This window comes from Hemibagrus wyckioides, linkage group LG08, assembly GCF_019097595.1.
Source record: "Hemibagrus wyckioides isolate EC202008001 linkage group LG08, SWU_Hwy_1.0, whole genome shotgun sequence".
Lineage (NCBI taxonomy): Eukaryota > Metazoa > Chordata > Actinopteri > Siluriformes > Bagridae > Hemibagrus > Hemibagrus wyckioides.
Window position 1 is genome coordinate 11,835,782 of NC_080717.1, and position 21,662 is coordinate 11,857,443.

Genomic DNA, 21,662 nt, shown 5'->3' on the forward strand with positions numbered 1-21,662 from the left:
AAACTATAAAATTACTAGTAGGGCACAAAAATTGTGCATACAAAAAAATGACTATTAAAGCTGCATATAAATTATGTTGACATGCAGGATCTGAAATCCTGAATTCAGTCATGCCCCAACATAAATAAGTCTCGTCTTTGGTAAACGCAACTTAACAAAACAAAGACTTTAGCCAGACGATTTTGAAATATATCGTATTTCCTCTTCCTCATTCACTTTGGCAGCTGTACTAAACTGCAACCTGCAATAAAATACTGTTTGTCTAAAAAATTACAACCGACCAATAAGATATATTAAGATAATTCATGCTTATAACCAAAAATAAGTTGACAACATAGCCAAACAGAAGCCTACTTTTCTCAGTACACCTGAGCTATGTATACACCAGCCACCACTATATTATGCTGTATCCATGCTATAAATAAAAAAAATCTAAATGTATATGTACATTATTGCCTCATATGCTAAGCCTCATATATTATTCTTAGTTGGTAAGAATAGTTGCTTAGTAGTATTGCTTCCTATAATTTAACTTAACTAGCTTCTCCCTATTTAATAAACAAATGAGTTATTCAGTACTACTCAAGAAAAAAATGACCTCTAAAAGTGAGATTGCATGTTTTGTGATCTTTAATGCTAATATATACAGAACCAGAAAGAAAAATAGAATCTTAAAAATTAAATGAAATAAATACAATATGATACAATTTCCACAACTTCTTTTTTTGATGAGATATTTCTGGATATATTTATATATTCAGCAGATTATATATATATATATATATATATTATATATATATATATATATATATATATATATATATATATATATATATGAATAATCAGCTGATCCCACAAATCCTGTGAGTCCTTGTTTCACCCTAATACTGGATCCAACACTATGAACTCTGGTCCACATTCATTGACCTTTGACAGTTTCTATTATTCAACCTTTAGCTTATTTTTTATTTATTTATTTTTTTAACACAAATAGAAAATTAAAAAGGATCAAGGTGGGGTATGGGCAAAAAAAAAGGCAAAAGCAACAACCTGACAAGCTTCAGTGCAAATGTGCTTAAATATAATTTATATGATGGGAGTTGATCAGGTCGGTGTGTTTGACAATCTCTCTGGCGCTAAATTCTATATACACTCATTGAAAGCATAAAGATGTCCATGCTTTCAGCTCATCAACTCAACTTGAGGTAACATTAAGTGGTTCAGATACACTGCTTCTTCCAGCTGCAAGCTAAATGGGTTTTAAAAGACTGGAAACTTCCAAAACGCACGTTCCCTCCCAGATAATTTGTAAAGAGACAGGAGTAGGCTGATCAAGACAGGGAAAAGAGGAGTGGTGAATGAACAGAGATGTTTCCAACTGGGAAAAGAAGGCAGAGCACAGTTTACTTAAAGCAGCTTTAGGTCAGCCAGTCACAGTGAATGAGAATAGGCGCTGGTGCTGTTTTTCCACTTAGCAGGAAAGAGAAAGAGAGAAAATAAAGAATGTTTGAGGAAAAGACAAAAATAAGATTTCCAGAAAATGCATACAAAAACAAATGGGAAAGAAAACAGCCCTGCAGCATTTTGGATTTAAATTTCAGCCATGTTCAGTGCAGTCTCTCAGTCTATAATTGCTAAACAGCCTCCCTGAAGTAAAAGTGTCCAATTAGACAATGATGTCCAATTACAATGTGCAGGAGCTGAGGAAAAATGCCAAACAGTGGGCATAGGAGCAAACAAATAAATATACAAAATGGGAAGGAGAGAACACAGTGAAGATGTGTCTGTTCACAACATGTCAGTGGAAGTTAACTTCTTCATGCTTCTGCGCTGGGCCAAGCTGGAAGCTGCTACAGGTTCCAGGACTGGCTGGCATGTCTTATGATTCAATGCTGAGTATGTGGCTGCCATTGCTCCCTAAAAGACAAAGTTTTCAATTATTACTAAAAGTCCAATAATATTCCCCAAAAAACATTTAACATTTAATAAAAGAATACAAATTGATATTTCAGATATTAAAATAATCAAATATTTACCTGTACACAGATACAAACATGTAGGGTTTCTTGTCTACAAAAATAAGTGTATAATATATTGCAAATACCTAAGAGGAAGACAATCATTCATTCTTTACTCATCTTAACTGTTTTACCCTGCTCAGCTCATCCCAGGACACATCCTAAATGGGACCATGCAAACACACATTCATAAACTCATTCATACCATGGGGCAATTTAGCATGGCCAGACCACCTCCTAGCAAGTTTTTAGAAGGAAGAAATAAATTAGATAACTCAGAGAAAACCCCCATGTGTAACCATGCTGCCAGGTTACACAGTGGACGCTTTGAAATAAATTATTTAGTTTGATATAAAACAAAATAAAAAGTCACCTACTTGGTTGAACCAAGCTTCAAACATTCACATATGTGAATGTACTTTCACGTATGTGAATGTTTTTTTGACACTATAAGCTCATTAATAGAGATATCCGTTTTACCTTAACCAGATGAGGTGCATCGTGTCGGGTGAGCTGGAAATGGGGCAGCTGGTCCCGGCAGGCAATCCATGAGTGTTTCAGTACCTGCTCAGCCGAATACCGTTGATGAGGGTCCACATGAAGCATGTGAGACAAAAGATCCTTAAGGTGAAAGACAAAGAACATTGTAACGTTTAATCATCACTCTCACCACCTTGTAGTACTAAACTACCTGGAAAAATATCACTGAACTGTCTCAATTTTTCTCTTTTTTCACAGACAATGCTACAAAGGCAGCTTGAGTATAAGTAGGTATCCAGGTACACAAATAAGTTAATCCAAACAAAAACAGACAAAATTAAAATGGTTTACCTATACTTACCAATAAATAATCAAACTGTATGTCTGAGTGTATTTATTAGTGAGAAAATGACTATTGATCTACCTTGGAGGAGTCAGATACAGTGTCCCAGTTTCCTCCACTGAGTGAGAACTTGCCACTGCCAATACGCAATAGAATCTCCTCTGGGGTGTCATTGGGCCCATTAGCAAAGGGGGTGTACCTACACAAAGACAAACCAAAAGAGATTAACAGAAGCTAATTATATATGCTGTTTCCTGTTTGTATTGGTGGACTGTGTGTAGTTGTATAAACTAAATTCATTATTATGGTAGTTAGAGTACATTCATTTCTCAGTTATAACAAAATTTACATTTACATTTCTGGCATTTGGCAGATGCCCTTATCCAGAGCAACTTACATTTTAATCTCATTTTATACATCTGAGCAACTTGCTCAAGGGCCCAGCAGTGGCAGCTTGGTGGACCTGAGATTCCAACCTTTCCCCCACAACAAGAAATTAGTCTACACCTGATTAATACCAGCCCTACTGAAATCCTCCATGTTCTTAGGTCAATAATATTATGATTTTTTTTTATTTTTTGTAATTTTAACTAGTGTCTTATGTTTGAGGCTGTCTTACAAAAGAAGGGCTGCAAACTATATACCACACAAGCAAGAGTCATTTTTCAATAGCATATTTCATTAGGCCCATAAAATGACATGAAGTAAACACTAGTTTTCTAGTCAAGATAGCAAGAGCATGCTACTCACTCACCCAGCTAACATAGTATATAGAAGAACTCCCAGACTCCAGATGTCACAAGCTGCATCATAACCCTGACGCATCAAGACCTATAATCACACACATGAAAACAAAAATGTTTATTTAAACAAATTTGTTATTAAGCATGTGTTCATACAAGCACCAGATATCAGACCTTTATAGCATTTTTAAAGCAATTTGGACTGAAGAGATATTGGCATATCCATGAGAGGGATTTGAAAATCCCTAACCCAGGTACGCAAGATAAATCCAGACTTACTTATTTACATGTCGATTTTTTCAATGCAAAAGTGTTTATTAAGTATGCATGTTTTAATGTAATATGCTTCATGACCTTTCCAAATTCCAACACACTGCTGCATTACACAGTTTAATTAGCATGCAGAATTGACATGGTCATGTTTTCTCATTCAGAAACACACAAGTTTATAAAAACACTGTCACAGTTAAAGCTGTCATACAGCACTCCTATCACAGTAAAGTGATTGAATATAGACAGAAAAAGATGCCAGACACAAATATTTTGATAATGCTGCAGCTGATAACTGAATTTTTCTCTGAGGTTGCAAAAAAGATGTGCTTTGTTAAAAACTTGATCAGGTTAGGATAAGGACTATGGCTACACAGTTGTCCCATTCTCTATATACAACTGGCAACACAACGTGTACACCAATCAGGCATAACATTCTGAGCACTGACAGGTGAAGTGAATAACAGTGATCATCTCCTCATCATGGCACCTGTTAGTGGGTGGGATATATTAGGCAGCAAGTGAACATTCTGTCCTCAAAGTTGATGTGTTAGATGCGTGTTCTCGGTCTGCAGTGGTCAGTATCTATCAAAAGTGGTCCAAGAAAGGAACAGTGGTGAGCTGGCAAGGTCATGGGTGGCCAAGGCTCACTGATGCATGTGGGGAGTGAAGGCTGACCCACGTGGTCCGATCCAACAGACGAGCTACTGCTGCTCAAATTGAAGAAGTTAATGCTGGTTCTGATAAAAAGGTGAATACACACTGCATCGCACTTTGTTATGTATGGGGCTGCCCCTGTGCACCCATGCTGCCCCTGTGCCCCAGTTGAAAGCGGCAACAATGGGCATGTGAGCATCAGAACTGGACAACGGAGCAATAGAAGAATGTGGCCTGGTCTGATGAATCACATTTTCTTTAACATCACATGGATAGCCAAGAGCAATTTGGCCCTGCCATCCATATGGATGTTACTTTGACACGTACCACCTACCTAAGCATTGCCGCAGACCATGTACACTCTTTCATGGAAACGGTATTCCCTGCTGGCTGTGGCCTCATTCAGCAGGATAATGTGCGGTGCCACAAAGCAAAAATGGTTCAGGAATGGTTTGATGAGAACAACAATGGGTTTAAGGTGTTGACTTGGTCTCCATATTCCCCAGGTCTTAATCCAGTCAAGCATCTGTGGGATGTGCTGGACAAACAAGTCCGATCCATGGAGGCCCCACCTAGCAACTTACAGGACTTAAAGGATCTGCTGCTAACATCTTGGTGCCAGATCACACCTTCTAGTGGAGTCCATGCCTTGACAGGTCAGGGCTGTTTAGGCAGGTGGTCATAATGTTATGCCTGATCGGTGTATTTTCAAACACACAAGCAGAAAGCTAAACCCCAGAGTATTTAATATGCAATTACAGATGTAACAGAATTCTGTAACACTAACAGTCTTACATTATATTTGGGATCTATCTCACCTCAGGTGCTACAAAGTTAGCAGTGTAACAGGGTGTGAGCAGAAGGCCATTATCTCCCCTCAACTGCTTGGCAAAGCCGAAGTCGCATATTCGTATAGAGTCGGGGTTCCCAGAATCATCCATGTACAGAATGTTGCTGGGCTTTAGATCCCTGTGAACCACCTGTGTACAATTTTATAAAAAATAAATAAAAGAAAGAAAGAAAGAAAGAAATTCTAAAAAATGTTCCTATGGTCACTTTCATATACTTCTGTTGTATGTCTAGTTCTTAAAGACTGCACCTTAAGTATAGTTTAATTTTAATTTTTTTATATCTCTATGTTTAGCTCTATGTTTGTCTGCATCACTGTACTTTGTCTGTGTTCTGTGTAGCACCTCTGGTCTAGGGAGAACGTTGTTTCACTTCACTGTGTACTGCATCAGCTATATATGGTTGAAGTGACAAAGCTTCTTTGACTTTGACTTTATAAATACTTACTTTTGCAAATATGTAACAATATTTAGATACAGAGCATGTAGTATAAAATATATTTTGTTTGAAAATCTAATACAATTAAGTGTGACAAATTTGCAAAAATACATGCAAGGCAAAGTCTGATTAAGGTGTATGCATTGCTGGTACTGTCTCTGCCTTACCCCTTGGCAGTGCAAATAGTCCACCGTTTTTGTGATGGTGTAGAGCACAGCACTTGCTTCTCGCTCTGAGAAGAACTTTTGCCTGAGAATCTTATCCAACAGCTCTCCTCCCTTCATTAGCTCAGTTACCAGATACACAAATCGCCCCTCATCATACACCTAACGTTCAAAAACACAAGCACACATACAGTCATTCATAGACAGAACTACACAAGTCTGTAAACAAGATGATGAATCGAGACTTACATCCTTCAATGTGATGATATTTGGGTGCTGGCCGTACCGCATAAGAATTTCAATCTCCTCTGTAGGATCTCGTTTACTTTTGTCAATAATCTATAACAAAGCAAAAGATTAAGTGTAAAGAGAATGAAAGGTATGAGCGGTAATAGCATTCTTAAAAGTTGAGTAGATTTGTTTGGGCCTTTTATAATGAATAAAATGTAATGTACTTAAAAATTATTTGTTATATGATACAAACCAGTGAGATTCAAAGAAACTCCATATCTTGGAGCCCTCAAAGCAGTCACCACTAACTTTTCAGTTGTTTTAGACCTTTGTGTGAAACTCTTTAGAGATTTTAAATTCTGATCAATTAACACTATAAAATGACTTCAATTGCTTTTATGTTTAAAGTAGGCACTCTCAAAGTTTCTGCACCCAGGTAGACCTTTAACTGTCAAATAAAAGACCACCTAGGTACATCATTATTCCATACCTTAAATATGTACATTATGTAGTATTTTGTCTATTTGAGTGCCCTGAGGCTTTTAATTTAATTTTAATAGATAGATAGATATCCAGTGGGTAAAGTTTGATCTTATCAAATTCTGATCAGAAGGAGCTGGATCAAGTATGACTCCACCCCATGGACTTTTTCTTCTGCAGTAAGGAGTGCCTGGATATTTTAGAAACTTCCCCAAGCAGTTATTTCATGTCATACAAAGCCATTCATCTATATATTTGAACAGAAATACATATATAAACCCCCAAATAAATAACCAAGATCAAATGTAAGAAATGTTCTAAACAGAGGTAGCAACTTTAGACTGTTTCTGATGTTTCTTTATGGTGAGAAAACTAAAGGAAAACTTAAGGAAAAAAAAGCTAAAAAATAAATAAATAAATAACACCAGAGTTTCTTATTAGTAAACTTCAACATGGGAGCCCTTTTCTGTTTAAAACAGCACAAATTCCTGTAATACACCTGAGTGTAATACAACTAGGGGTAAACTGACAGCTTAGTAGGAAATTATGATCTATTGCATTCATTTTTCAACCAGTGAACTTTTTTTGCTTATGATGAAAAAAGTGATCACATAGAATTTGCTGAGATTTTACTGCCCCCTGCTGGTAATCACAAACAAATCCTCAACCTATTACAAGATTCTGTTTTGCAGCCCAACATGTCTAACCTTCACTGCGAACTCCATGGCTGTGACTCTGTGGACGCAACGCTTGCATATGGAGTATGAGCCCACGCCGATGTCCTCTTTCAGCTCGTACACATCCGAGAACTGTGCTGTGCTGCTATGCATCTAAATCAAAACACAGATAGCCAATTCTGTATACCATCAGTGTCCCTTATCATAATATTAAACAAGATCATTTGCACAGCATGTGCATTTGCAGACTATAAAATGTGCAAATGCTTGAAATAATGATTTACAGTCTCAGCCCCTTTCATTTACTATCGTTCTTGAACATCTTTACTGCATTCAAAATAAATAATCAGGTACGATGAATTGTTTGCTAGCTGTGATGAAGAACCAGGCTCAGATTTGCACTCTGTTTAAATTCTATTTAAAAACTGTTCAAGGGCCTGGTGGATCAGATGCAAACGGCAATTAACCTGACTAAATAGATGTCCTTGAAAGACAGAGTAGTAAGATGAATATTAACTGCAGATTTTGATCTAATGCTTAATCTGGTAAACTTTAGATAAATGCTTTTATGGATATCTAGTATAGCCCGTAAATAACTGGCTAATTATTTATTTTCTTGTTTATTTTTTAACTCTGTACACTTGCAACATACGTTTAAATAACTGCCTTTTAATAGCATACACATGTCAGATTAAAGTCTGGCAAATTAAAAAGGAAGCCCATGCTATAGAGGCAACAGGCTTTTAACCAGTTTTAACCAATTTTATTATTTGTATGAAAACTAACAAAAATGGTTTGTAACAAAAGGAACAGTGACACTGAATCCATTGTTGCTTCTTAATACTTGATGAACATAACCATGCCAAAGCATTAAATATTAGTTTAGCATCAGTTACAAATGCTCATGCTCACCATCTTTCAAACATTTCTTTCACTTTTATGCCAGTGAATAATCTTCATTCATAATGAGCTATCATTCACTAAATCTAGTTCATTAACCTGAATTTACATAATCAGCCATAACAAACACCTGCCTAATATTGTGTAGGTTCTCCTTGTGCTGAAGCATGGACTCCACAAGACTTCTGTAGAAGCATGGACTCCACAAGAGTTTTGAAAGGCTCCAAAATATTAGCAACAGATCCTTTAAGTTTGTTAAGTTGCAAGGCGCGGCCTCCATGTATCGGACTTCTTTGTCTGTTCCATCCCACAAATGCTTGGACGTACTGAAATCTGTGGAATATGGAGGCCAAGTCAACCTGAAATTCTTTGTCAAGTTCCTCAAACCACTCCTGAACAATTTTTCAGTTTGGCAATGCACATTATCCTGCTGAAAGAGGCCAGCTGCTATTAGCTATTATTAACTGTAATGAAGGTAATTGGTATGTCTCAAAGTAACATCCACATGAATGCCAGGAGCCAAGGTTTCCCAGCAAAACACTGTCCAGAGCACCACACTGCCTGAAGTGCATGTGCCATCTCTTTCCCAAACAAGCAAAAACACGTATCCGGTTGTCCACATGAAAGAAAACATGATTAATCACTCCAGGCCTTCTTCCATTGCTCTATCGTCCAGTGTTGGTGCTCATCTGCTTATTGTAGGGACTGCTGATGATAGTCGGAGGTCTGACCTTTCTATCATTTCAATACTGGTACTATCAGTCTGTAAAATAGCTCTTCTGAGGGATCGGACCAGATGGGCTAGCTATAACAATTTGGCCCTAGTTAAAGTCCCTCAGATGCATACACTTGCCCATTTTCCTGCTTCCAACACATCACCATTGAGAACTGAAAGTTCACTTGCTGCCTAATTCCCATGACAGGTGCCACTGTAACAAGACAATTAATGTTATTCACTTCACCTGTCAGAGGTAAAGGAGGCTGATCAGTGTATGCTGTCATCATCATTCTTATCTGGTCATGCTGCATCTTTCAAATAAAGCATAATTAAATCAAATATCAGTGTTGTGAGACTTATCCTCAAATAAGAACAACTGCAATAATTAGCAATAAACTAACACCAGGAACACCTGTAAATAAATGTATTCTTCTTTGCTTCATTATCAACCATGCATCCATACACCAAGACAAATTACTTGTACATCGCTCACAAAACACAAAAAAATAAACAAAATAAATTTTTATATTTGAGCACAGAATAATCATCAAATTTGCATGTTAAAAAATGGCCCTTTGCAGCAATAACTACCTGACAAATCTGTCACAATCTAATGATCCTTTTATGCAGATATTCAGTTGTGATTTCTTCTGAGGCCTTCTGCATCACTGCCAAGAGGTCTGCTGTGCTGACTGTGCAGTGTTCTCAAACTCTTTGGTCCAGCTTCTCCCATACTAGCAAGATAAAGTTCAGTCAACAAGACGTGGTTTCAGTCATCTAAAGGCCACTGTTTGTGCACTGTAAACTCTTCTTTAAATTTGAAAACCATAGTAGGGTTTTTTCTTGGCAATTCTGCCCATGAGGCCAGCTGATCTGAGGTGATCCAACACACAGTGTGTCCGAGTTGAGGCCAGCTGATCCAACACACAGTGCCTTGCACACTGGTTTCTCTTGTTTTATTCCATGATGCAGGCAATTCAGGAGACGTAAGGGGTCTGTTTTTCTCAAGGGCACTCATAAGTCTTCTTGGGCAGATATGCACTTGGACCTTCTACTGTGTCTTCTGTCCTGATTAGATCCATTTGCAGCACGTCTCTGGAGACTATAGTGTATAACTTTTAAAAAACATTTCTTTCTCAAGACAAGTATAGACTGGTGAGTCTCTAAGAAGATCCGTTTTTGTTTGTCCATTTTTATGGACATTAGACATTAACTTATTTTAAGATGTTTTAACACCTTGGAGGGTATGCATGATCATATTAAGACCATCCGCACTTGAATTTCTGTTAAAGATAAATAATGAATTTTTACATTTTAGTGTAAACATACAATAATGTGTATATGTGTATATATGTGTGTGTTAGGGCTGGGCGGTATATCGAGTTTTGGCGATATATCAATATTTTTGTTCAGTGCGATACAGGATTAGACAATACCGTTTATATCGATATGGGGTGTGTTCGACTTGAAGTGACATGCGCAGTGCTGCTTCAAGCCAGAAACACCCACAGTTTGATGCGACCCTCCCCAGCTCTCCATTGCGCACAAACTGGAAACCGCCCATTTCATTACAAGTTCACCTGCGACATGAAGAAACACAGAGCTGGTGCACACTGCAGCAGATGACTTGGCTAGTAAAAAAAAAAAAAAACAATGGTTCAGTTATTTGGAGATGGTTCAGATTTAAAAGATCCGATAAGCAGCAAAAACAAGCCATCTGTAAAGAATTCCATAAAACGATTATATCAAAAAGTGGAAGCACATCAAATCTCTTCCACCACTTACAAAATCAACATAAAGTGCAATATGATGAGTGTTTAGAACTACGTGCCTTGTCTGCTACAGCCTCAGCCATGAAGTCTAAGCAGCCCGAAAAGTTTTCTGTCCAAAAACAAAGCTTGTTGGAATCTTCTTTTACCTGCTGCATGCCTTATGAAAAGAAAAGTTCCAGATGGCAGGATATAACTAAGGCGGTAGCTTACCACATTGCTGAAGATATGGTTCCTGTTGCAACAGTAGAACATGAAGGTTTTAAAATGCTGCTAAAAACCACTGACACATGATATCAATTACCCAGTCGCAAGTACTTTGCAACAAAAGCCCTGCCTGATGTCAGACGGATGCTTTCAGACCAGCTCGCAAAAAGTTACTCATTTCGTGCTGACAACCGATATATGGTCAAGCAGAACATGCGAGCCATATATGAGTTTGACAATACATTTTATTGAAGACTGGGAAATGAAAACTGTGTGTCTCCAAACCAGCTATTTTCCCCAAGACCACACCGGGGAGCATGTAGCTGAAGCCCTACAGGATTCACTTATGAACTGGAAGCTCGATGAGAAGGCGCTGGTTGCTATAATGACCGACAATGGCAGCAACGTTATCAAAGTGGTTGAAGAAGAAGTGACTGAGGATGCAGTGCTTTGGTCACTGACTTCATCTGGCCATTGGTAAGTGATTCGTTTGTATTTTATTTGGAAAAAATAGTTCTGAAATTGTGAAGCATATTATGCTCAGTAAAATAAATGTTTTCAGTAATAACTGCCTACAGTTGAATACCTAACGAGCATAAGAGAACGTATTTAAAATGTTAAAGTAACATTTAAACGTGTAGATGTTTCATCACACATCCATATTAAACTCGGGTGGTGATCTGCCTATTTAAATGAAAAAAAGAAAAAAAGATTTTTCAGAGAGTGGGACTATAATCACCCACTTGTGCACTAAATTGTTAAATCAGATGCAATATTTAAATGTAAACTATAAATGCATATACAACTGCTGTTATTGTTTTATAAATTGTAAATAATGTTTAGTAATTATAAAACAGAAGAATCAATTAGTTTTAATTTTTTTGGCCATAACACTATAGTTGTGACATAGATTACTGTACATTTTATACTTACCTCCAATGTTTGGTAATTTTCTTTTTTTTTTTGTTGCATTTCTATTTTGTTTTTGATATATATATTATTAGATGCCGCTATGAGAGGCAAATTTTTGTTTTGACAAAAATCTTTTTGTGCATTTCTTTTTACAAAAATCTTTTTGTGCATTTATTATTTAAAATAAGCTTGATTCTCAATCTGACAGGGCATGCCATGGATGACAACCGCATCACCCGGGCCATTTCTCTGTGTAAGAAAATTGTCAGCAGCTTCTCCTATAGCTGGAGGAAGAGAAGAGAGCTCGCTGAGGTCCATATTCAGCTGGGACTGCCAGCTCACCAGCTCATCACTGAATCAACCACACACTGGGGATCATGGCAACAAATGATTGAGAGGTTCCTGGAGCAGGAGGCAGCAATCACAAAAGTCCTGTCTGCTGACAAAAAGTCAAGGCATCTTGTTCCTATGTGGCAGGACATCGAGGTCCTGGAGTCTATCCAGAAGGCTCTGAAACCCCTTCAGGACTTCACTGATGCTCTGTCAGGTGAGGAGTATGTAACCATCTCATATGTCAGACCTGTACTACACATTTTCAACACAAGTATCTTGTCACATCAAGGTGGTGACCGTGAGCTGTGCAAATCAATCAAATCAAAGACCTGCATTGTTGATTACCTTAATTCTAAGTACACTGACCCAGCAACTAGTGACCTGTTAGACATAGCCTCACTTGTGGATCCACGGTTCAGGGACAAACACATACCAAGTGAAAAGATCAATGCAGTGAAAAACCAAGCTGTTATGGAGACAGAATCTCTGATGGCCGATCAGGGCAGCTATCGGCCTGATCCAGCAGTATCCACTGTGCCTACGCCTACAGACCTAGTAGCAATAATGCCACCAACAGCAAAGAAGTCGTCGTCACTGGCAAGCTTCTTCAAGCAGAGCACAACAACCACAATCAGCACATCACTGACAAGGAAAGAGACTGAAACTGAACTTTCAAGCTACTTGCAGTCAGTTAATAGAGAGAGTGACACCGATCCTCTCAAATGGTGGAAGGAACCTGAAACACTCTTTCCAGCACTGAGCCACCTGGCGAAGAAGTATCTTTTGGTACCAGCAACCAGTTCCCCTTCTGAAAGAGTTTTCAGTTGCAGTGGGATCATTGTAACTTGCCACAGGGCATCCCTGAAGCGGGAAGCTGTTGATAGACTAGTTTTCCTTGCACAGAAAGAAAATATACTATATTAAAAGAAATATACTATATAGTACTTTGTTTAGTAATAAAGTTCTACCTCAAAAATAACCTACTTGTTCTGACAAATTATGTAAGGTTTTCTACTGTTCTGTTTAAATAGTTATTTGCAGGTCAGAGCTGTGTATTTAGTTAAGCAGGAGGAATTGTACTACTTAACTTTATCAGTTGTTTTTGCACATTCTCAGAGATAAATGTAGATTTTGTTTTTATTTGTTAATTATTATTATTACTATTATTAGTTTTACAATTTACATAAACCCTGTTTGTGTATTTATTTTTTCCACAAGCTGTTTTAATAAAGGTGATGAGGCTTTGAGGCACTGACTTGCAAGTAAACATTTCTTCCACTTTGTAGAAAATACCGAGATATATATCATATATCGCCATTCATCCCAAAAATACCAAGATATGAATTATGGTCAATATCGCCCAACCCTAGTGTTTGTGTGTGTATGTGTATACATACATACATACATACATACATACATACATACATACACCAATGCAATAAAACACCACAATGAAATTTTTAATAATCCTTCAGAAAAAGTGAAATACCTGGTTTGGTAAATTGATCAGCCCCTTAGAATATACCATTATAAACTTGATCAGGTGCAACTAATCAACTTCCAGATCAAGCACCACACTAACTGCCCCACCTGATATCAGTTGTAGTCGTTTTTGATTACTTCAGAATAAACACCAGCGGTTTATTGAAGATCCCACTGTTAGTAGTGCTTGGCACTGCAAAGAATTCACCTTGTTTGGGAAAGTGCTTTCAAAAGGCCACCGGAGGGGGCTACAAAAAAATTTCAAAGGCTTTAGCTATCCCTCTGAGTACTATTCAACGCATCATTAAAAAGTGGAAAGCATATGGTACTACCAACACATTGCATGGATCAGGCTGTCCATGCAAACTGGATGACTTGGACATTGATCAGAGAAGCTACCAAGAGGCCAAAGGCAACTTTGAAGGACTTACAAGGCTTTATAGCTGGGACTGGTCAGTCTGTGCATGTGACACACAAGCTTTACGCAAAGCTGGCCTGTATGGCAAGGTGGCAAGAAGGAAGCCACACTCAGTCTCATTTGTGCTATGCAAAAACACACCTGGAAAACTCTGATGCAATCTGGCAAAAGGTGCTATGGTCTAATTAGACCAATATTGACCTTTCTGAACTGAACTACAAGTGCTACAAGAACTACTATGTTTGACGAAAAACAAACACTGCACATCACCCAAAACACACCATACCCACTGTGAAGCATGGTGGTGGCAGCATTATGTTGTGTTGGTGTTTCTCTTCCTCTTCAGCTGGGACTGTGATTGGTTCAATTCTCTTCAAGAATAAAGAGACTGTCCTGACTTGGCCACTCAAATACATTCATCTTCCTATCCTTAAGAAATTGCACTGTTCTTCTGGCAGTATGTTTGGGATCATTGTCGTGTTGAAAGGACCTGCCCATCTTCTGCTGTCCAGAAGAGGGATGCAGGCTTTTCTCAAGAATACAGATTCTGCCAAGTACATCCAAATTGTCTCATTTTCTGGGGCACATAACGCTGCTGTACCTAACCGGTCCAACTTAAACAAACCCGGATCGTAGCACTGCTACCAAAGACTTGTACTGCCTCTTCTTACCTTGATGTGGCCATCACACACGTACTAGACCCATCATACCACATGACCTTTTGCCATTGCTCCAGAGACCAATTTTATTGTCCCCTAGCAAACAGAAGCTGTTTTTTCCCCAATCACTATAGAGCTAATATTCAAATTAGCCTTGATGAGTGGTTTTCTGAAGGCTACACAGGTGTTTATTTAGTCCCAATCCCTATTAAACATAGCTGTCAGTTCTACTGTATTTTTTAGCGATTTGATGTCACCAAATGTTTCTCAGATCATGATCATTCAAGGTTTTTTCCCAACCACTATTTTACCACCATCATTCCAGTTTTAATAATGCAGTTATTTCGGATTTGGACAGCTCTTAACCAAATTGGAGTGGTTTCAGCAATCTCCCTAGTTACTAATCTGACCCTTCTGAAACAGAGTAACTTCCACGATCACAGGATATGTTTTCTGACAAGGTTATTTAGGAAATGAGAAGCAACTCCTCACTTCATCAGTTAGAGTTACATTATCTTTTACGAGCTGAAACATATTCATCACTGCTGTAGTAATCCAATGGAAGTCTTTTACCTCCCATTTTCCACCCCTTTCTCTCTCATATACAGTGGATATAAAATGTCTACACACCCTTGTTAAAATGGCAAATTTCTGTGAAAAAAAAGAAGAAAAAGGAAAAAAATGAGACCAAAATAAATCAATTCAGGACTTTAACTTTGCCACCATAATGCTTCACTGTGAATATGGTGATCTTTTGGTGATGTTGCTTTTTGGAATTATTTACAAAAAGTTCAACCTTGGTTTCATCAGACCATAACACATTTCCCCACAGACTTCAAATGTGTTTTTGCTAAATTTAGCCGGGCTTTCCTTGTAAGAAAAGGCTTCCGTCTTGTCACCCTACCCCACAGCCCAGACAAATAAAGAATATGGGAGATTGTTGTCACATGTACTTCACAGCTAGTACTTGCCAGAAATTTCTGCAGCACCTTTAATATTGCTGTAAGCCTCTTGGTATCCTCCCTGACCAGTTTTCTTCTCATCAATTTTGGAGGGACGTCTAGTTCTTGGTAATGTCACTATTGTGCAATATTTTCTCTTTTTGAAGATGATTTTCTTCACTGTGTTCCATGGTATATCTAATGCCTTTTTCATACCTTTTTCCTGAGTAATACTTTTTAACAATGAGACCCCTCTAATGCTTTGGAAGCTCTCTGCAGACCATGGCTTTTGCTGTAAGATACAGCTAAGAAAATGCCAGGAAAATACTGACTCCTATTTAACATAAGTTTGAATGTGATTACTTAATTCTGAACACAGCCACATCCCCAGTTATAAGAGGGTGTGCACACTTAAGCAACCACATTATTTTAGTTTTTTATTTTTACTCCACCCACCTAAAAGATTTCAGTTTGTTTTTCAATTGAGTTGTACAGGTTATAGGTCACATTAAAGGTGGAAAAAATTCTGAAATGATTTATCTTGGTCTCATTTTTTTTTTACATCACAGAAACCTGGCATTTTAACAGGGATGTGTAGACTTTTTATATCCACTGTATAATATACACAGATGGATGTGTATTGTGTAAATGTGCTAAGCTAAGTATAATATTTGATGTCTACTCAAAGATTCACCTGTAACAGGAATATAAGCTGCTGAGTGTTTATCTGCATTCATGGTTACCTGAACAATGGGGAGGATGTTAACTAGAGGTGAACTCTTGCTCTCCTCCAGAGAGACCGGTGCTACAAAGCTGAAACCTTTGAATAGTTGGTGTGCATTTGCACTGGGAGGAATGCCTGGAGAGTCTGTAAAAGTGATGGGACGTAAAAAATATATGTTAAATATACAACACAGCATCCAGTATTCAATATCAGTACAAAATACAATATCAGTATTTGATATTTTACTGTCTAAAAATACTTGAAGCTAGGGATGGAATTACTGGCCCAGACTGATGACAACTATAGACAATGTGACAAATATCTGCATCTGTATCTGCACACTCATCTGCATTTTTTTTTTTTTCAATTTTATTTTATTTGGAACAGTTTGCAGCCCCTTAATTTCTCAGTGTTAAAAATTGTAGCTGAACAGTAAAGTACAGATTACACTTTAACTGTACTCCTGCTGGCACCACGGAAAAACTGAGAGCCACCAAAAACTAGGATCTGTCTAGGATCTGTTTTTAAGAATCTAAAAAATTAAAAAAACAAAAGCTAAAATGTGTGCCTCTATATACTTGTATGTTTCATTCAAGTGTCTAATAAAACAATACATGTTAGATTTATATCTTACTTAAAGGCATGAAAAGTTCAAACAGAATCAAAAGTTTTCTGTGAAGTATAATGACCAGGGGCAGGAAATCAACCATCACAAGAGTTAAAAGGGAAAATATTAACCTTTCACATAACTGGAAAACCATAACTCAGAAATGGAATAAATAGAAATAGAGACTACAGAAGAGTGAAAAACTATTAACCTGAAACAGCAAAAGACCATATTCAAGGATTTTATTAAATATGTTGATTAACAGGGATTTAACAAAAATGGAGAAGGCAATAATTATTATATTCATGTTTTTTGTTACTTGTGATGATGAGACATCTGTGAAACCCAACTCACTAAAGATCTTGGTGGTTTCATCATTTTAAAGTAAGGATAAGCAAACATTTGCATTTGCATGCAACTGCAAAGCTACAATAAAATCATCCACACAAGAATCTTCTGATTCAACCCAACAGTTCAAGTTTTATAATATTAGACTTTATGGCTTTATGGGTTCTTGCCTTTTGGGGTTTTTGCAGTGAACTCTGGGTCAAAGCAGAATGTGTCATCTGGTTTTCCTGCTGCTGGTTTGAAAGGAGGCTGAAGTTCACACCGGTACAGTTTCTGTACACAAACAGAGGTATAAACAGATAAGACCCCTTCTGGATTTCATTTTTTTTTTACAAGACCCAAAAGGTCATCAGTGAGACATTACTGGCCAACCTAATTTAAAGACACATACAGGCCAACCTGGTTTGAGGTCAGACTGACATTCTAGAAAGTATCCCTGAAGGGAAACCTTTGTGGGTAAGGGTGCCTTTCACACCTGTTCTGTCTGAACTCTTTTCCTCTTTTCCACTAGACAGTGTATTATAACATGGCATGGTTAATTATCAGAATGCAAAACAACTAGGCAAGTTGAGTATCTGAGCCAGTTTCCTGTAACAAAACAGTATGTGTGTATGTGGTGTGCCTACTGATGGGCATGATTAGTAAAGTTATATTTGAAATACAGAACCAAAGAATACAAATAAATTTTAGTCATGTGGTTATGAAAATACATATATAACCAATTTGTGAGCCCACATTTTATCACACCAAGACCTCTCTTGTAGAATAAGTACAATGAGCTCAAAAGCACTGTTTTCAAATACTGATCAGATCTCTACAATAATGAGGCAAACAATTGAAGGCCATGGAAGAGAAGCAGGCTAGAGGAAACCTGCATTGCCATTAACAAAATATTCATATCAAACACTTTTGTACACTTGGACTCGAATGACCTTTAGAATTGTCCTGTTTCACAGAAGGATGGTGCATAAAAATTCGAAGACAACAAGGCACTCACATTCCAGTCAATGGTGGAGAAAAAGGCATGTCGTTTAATCTCTTCTACACCATCTGGTCCAGCGCCTACAAAACACAAAAAAAATCAAGAAAAGAAAAAGTAAGTAATCTAATTTTATATACTATTGTTCATGATTTATTACGGTGAGAGAAAGACATGGCACATACCTAAACGGTTTGCTGGGTTTCTTTTAAAGAGCAATCTTAAAAGACTCTGCGCATCCAAACTTAAAAATTGTGGCATTCCTAATTTAGCTCTGTAACATATTAGACAGAACAATAAAAATATGGCATGTTAATCATGTTTATTTGGGCAGTGAAATGTTGGAAATTAAAAGGATAAAATACATAAAATTCTGCTGTTTTATTTTCCATTACAAAATGGTGCATTTTAAAGCACCAGAAATCTGATGACCATAATGCATGTTTCAGCATAGGATGCTATCCCACTCACTTAAGAATCATGTTCATTGTTTCATTCCGGTCTTTCCCTTGAAATGGTAATGTTCCTGTCAGCATTTCAAACTAGCAATAAGAAAAAACAAACAAGTTTGGTTAAAATAAAATATATAATACACACGAGTATATAAAGTGTATAAGATACTGAAGCCATATTTGAGTAGAGAAAACTGCTAAAATAAAGTTTGCACCTTCCAGTGAGGTTTGACAGCATACATGGATTATGTTTTAACTGTGTAAATAAATGATGGTAAAACTGAAAAGGATGTGTCTAAAATATGCTTTCATGTAAAAAAATGCAGTGTTGGAGTGAAAGGAGGATGTGAATTGCTCTTATCAAATGGAGCACTACAGCTAATCCATTCACAATCCAAGAGTCCACAATTCAAATTCTGTACTATAAATATTCCGTATATAAAGGCATTCAATGGACAAACAGTATGTCTGTATTTCCTACCATTAAAACACCAAGGGACCACCAGTCAGCACTCTGTGTGTGTCCTCTCCTGTTGACCACCTCAGGGGCCATATACTCCACAGTGCCACAAAAAGAGTACGCTTTCCTATCTTGGTCTACTGATTCTTTACTGAGCCCGAAGTCTGAAACAGGAGCAACAATGCCTGAGTCATACAAACACACAATGCATATCCAACCATGTATTTATATGCATGCATGTTAATGGCTTGCCATGACAACAGTTAAATAGTATAAAAGCAGAATGTACCTGTAAGCTTGATATGTCCAGCTTCATCAAGCAAAATGCTGAAAATTAAAATCAGATTCTCCAATACAGGTACACAAACACATGGATACAATAAAAAAAAACACACACAAACAAGCCAAAATAAGTTGGAATCTTAAACAGCCACACCTAGGGTTGCCACCCATTCAATATAATACTGGATTGTCCTTTATTGAAAAATATAATGCTGCATTGCTTACTGAGTCGATAAATGTTGATTCAGCTAGTGTTTTAGTATACATTGTTTCAAACATACACTAAGCCTTTACAATGGTGAGAATAACAGGCAATTACACAAGGTGTGAGAATGCACGTCTAGGTCAATGTTGCTCTAGTTGAGCAATTAAAGCATCTTAGTTTTGCAACACAAGAGGTTGTCGAAGTACAGGTGTGAATGTGAGATGGGATACAGAGTTAGTCCTGTCCCAAGCAGCAAACACAGGATAAACAATACAGTTAACTGTACAGCTTTTTCCACTGCCCATGTTGGACTGTCTGAACTGATACAACATGTGGTAAGAGATAAGTATGTTTGAGCAGAAACAGCAGAAGACAGAGAGGAAACACTCAGTTCCTTTTGTCTCAGACTTCTACACCTAAGGAGATGTTGTAAGGAGTATGTTGTTTTTGAATACATTTCAAGTTTTGTAGCCATTGACCTAGCTAAAATTTAGCTAATTAGAAAAAAAAATATAAACCAATAAAACCAATGAAACCAATATTAAAACTCTGTAAATAGCATTTTTTTAAATTAAAAAGGAAGATGCCACATCTACTTACAAATCTAGTCTTTCTTGTTTCTAATTTGTATGGCTCATATTCTCTTAAAATGTAAAACAAAGAAAAAGCTATCAAAGGTGGCAACCCTAGTCAAACCAAAATGCCAGATCTGAGATATCTATGACTTTAATACAAGATGGAGAGAGAGAAGGAGCAGAAGTTAGTAAGATTCATAAGCACTCTCAAGTCAAAAGTATTACATGTAAGAATACTGGCTGGGATTCTTCTATTATGTTTATGCAATTTAAATAAAAGTGTCTTCACTGTCACCTGTATGAATGGAGTTCTAAAATCTCATTAAAAAAAAAAAGACAAACTCAATCTATTGTGGTTTTATTTATTTTTTTATGTATAACTCAAGTATGCAGTAAGAACCATAATTACTGCCAAAAAACATCTTTGTGGTTAATGAATTTAATTGCACACTGAGAAATTATAGACATCTAGCCTAATTTTATCATACTGAAAAAATATGAACATTTTGTAATCAGCTGCTCGCACCAAAAATGTTTTATCCAAAGTTTCCCACAGACACCCACACTAGAAAAATGATGCTGCTTTTAGCCACCAATCTGGGTATTCAAAAATGTATTATTTGTTCATTTTGAAAATCGGTGTCTGATACAGAAAGAGATAAAGAAGTGTAATGCCTCAGCATACTTAATGTGGAGATGATATCAAATAAAAGTTGGTCCCTATTAAAATTTTCATGATTATGTGAAGAAGTTTTGTCTGCTACAAAGTGGCCAGCATATAAACATTGGCAACACTGGAGTTGTTTGATAAACATATACAAATGGTGGAACACAAGAAGGAGAAACAATTATTCCTTTTGGTCTCCAAGCAAAAAAGAATTAAGATGCAAGCGGTAACTGAAACCACAAAATAGAGGCAACTTTATAAATCTTGTGAAAGCTTTGAGGCACTTGGATTGAATTGGCTTGGGCACAACTTGTTTGTAATAAATTCTATACTAGAGTTGCACAATATATCGAAATTTCTGAAATATCACAAATGTTCGTGATATCATACACAATATTCTCTCTCACACTAATTTTGCCCAGACCACTATTTAGTGAGGAGTGTGTAGTATGTTTTACCATAGAAATATGGGCAAAGCTGTAAACATAAATGGTTGGCCTTGACTTCAGTGCTTAAGGCACATACTACACCACAAACTGTTAATATTTTATTTCAGTACATTAAACATATAGTTTTTCATTTTTCATGCAGCCCTAGCATACATGCAACATCTGTTTAACATTCAAAATTATGGTTTATACACTATATTGCCAAATGTTTTGGGACACCCCTCA

At 37.1% G+C, this 21,662-nt stretch overlaps 1 protein-coding gene and 1 long non-coding RNA gene across 4 annotated transcripts in view; both read right to left on the bottom strand.

Moving 5' to 3' along the window:
• Positions 1 to 849: 849 nt before the first annotated feature.
• rps6kal (ribosomal protein S6 kinase a, like) overlaps positions 850 to 21,662 on the bottom strand; it is a 43,630-nt gene continuing 22,817 nt past the window's right edge. Inside the window, exons 8-22 of one of the 3 annotated variants that reach the window (XM_058396343.1) lie at positions 19,549 to 19,586; positions 19,281 to 19,423; positions 18,819 to 18,889; positions 18,533 to 18,621; positions 18,366 to 18,430; positions 17,539 to 17,641; positions 16,433 to 16,557; positions 7,381 to 7,503; positions 6,212 to 6,301; positions 5,966 to 6,124; positions 5,330 to 5,491; positions 3,596 to 3,672; positions 2,923 to 3,040; positions 2,499 to 2,639; positions 852 to 1,917 (exon numbers count right to left, since the gene is read on the bottom strand). In XM_058396343.1, the coding sequence (XP_058252326.1) occupies positions 1,789 to 1,917; positions 2,499 to 2,639; positions 2,923 to 3,040; positions 3,596 to 3,672; positions 5,330 to 5,491; positions 5,966 to 6,124; positions 6,212 to 6,301; positions 7,381 to 7,503; positions 16,433 to 16,557; positions 17,539 to 17,641; positions 18,366 to 18,430; positions 18,533 to 18,621; positions 18,819 to 18,889; positions 19,281 to 19,423; positions 19,549 to 19,586 (1,633 nt within the window). In that variant the 3' untranslated portion in view covers positions 852 to 1,788. Of the gene's footprint in view, positions 1,918 to 2,498; positions 2,640 to 2,922; positions 3,041 to 3,595; positions 3,673 to 5,329; positions 5,492 to 5,965; positions 6,125 to 6,211; positions 6,302 to 7,380; positions 7,504 to 16,432; positions 16,558 to 17,538; positions 17,642 to 18,365; positions 18,431 to 18,532; positions 18,622 to 18,818; positions 18,890 to 19,280; positions 19,424 to 19,548; positions 19,587 to 21,662 lie in introns of all 3 variants that reach the window. The other 2 variants (XM_058396345.1, XM_058396344.1) reach the window with 2 other exon arrangements.
• On the bottom strand, positions 8,515 to 10,397 carry LOC131357390 (uncharacterized). Its single transcript, XR_009205259.1, has 3 exons — positions 9,560 to 10,397; positions 9,213 to 9,279; positions 8,515 to 8,583 (listed from the first exon to the last, which is right to left on the bottom strand). It is a non-coding gene; the product is annotated as an uncharacterized LOC131357390 (long non-coding RNA).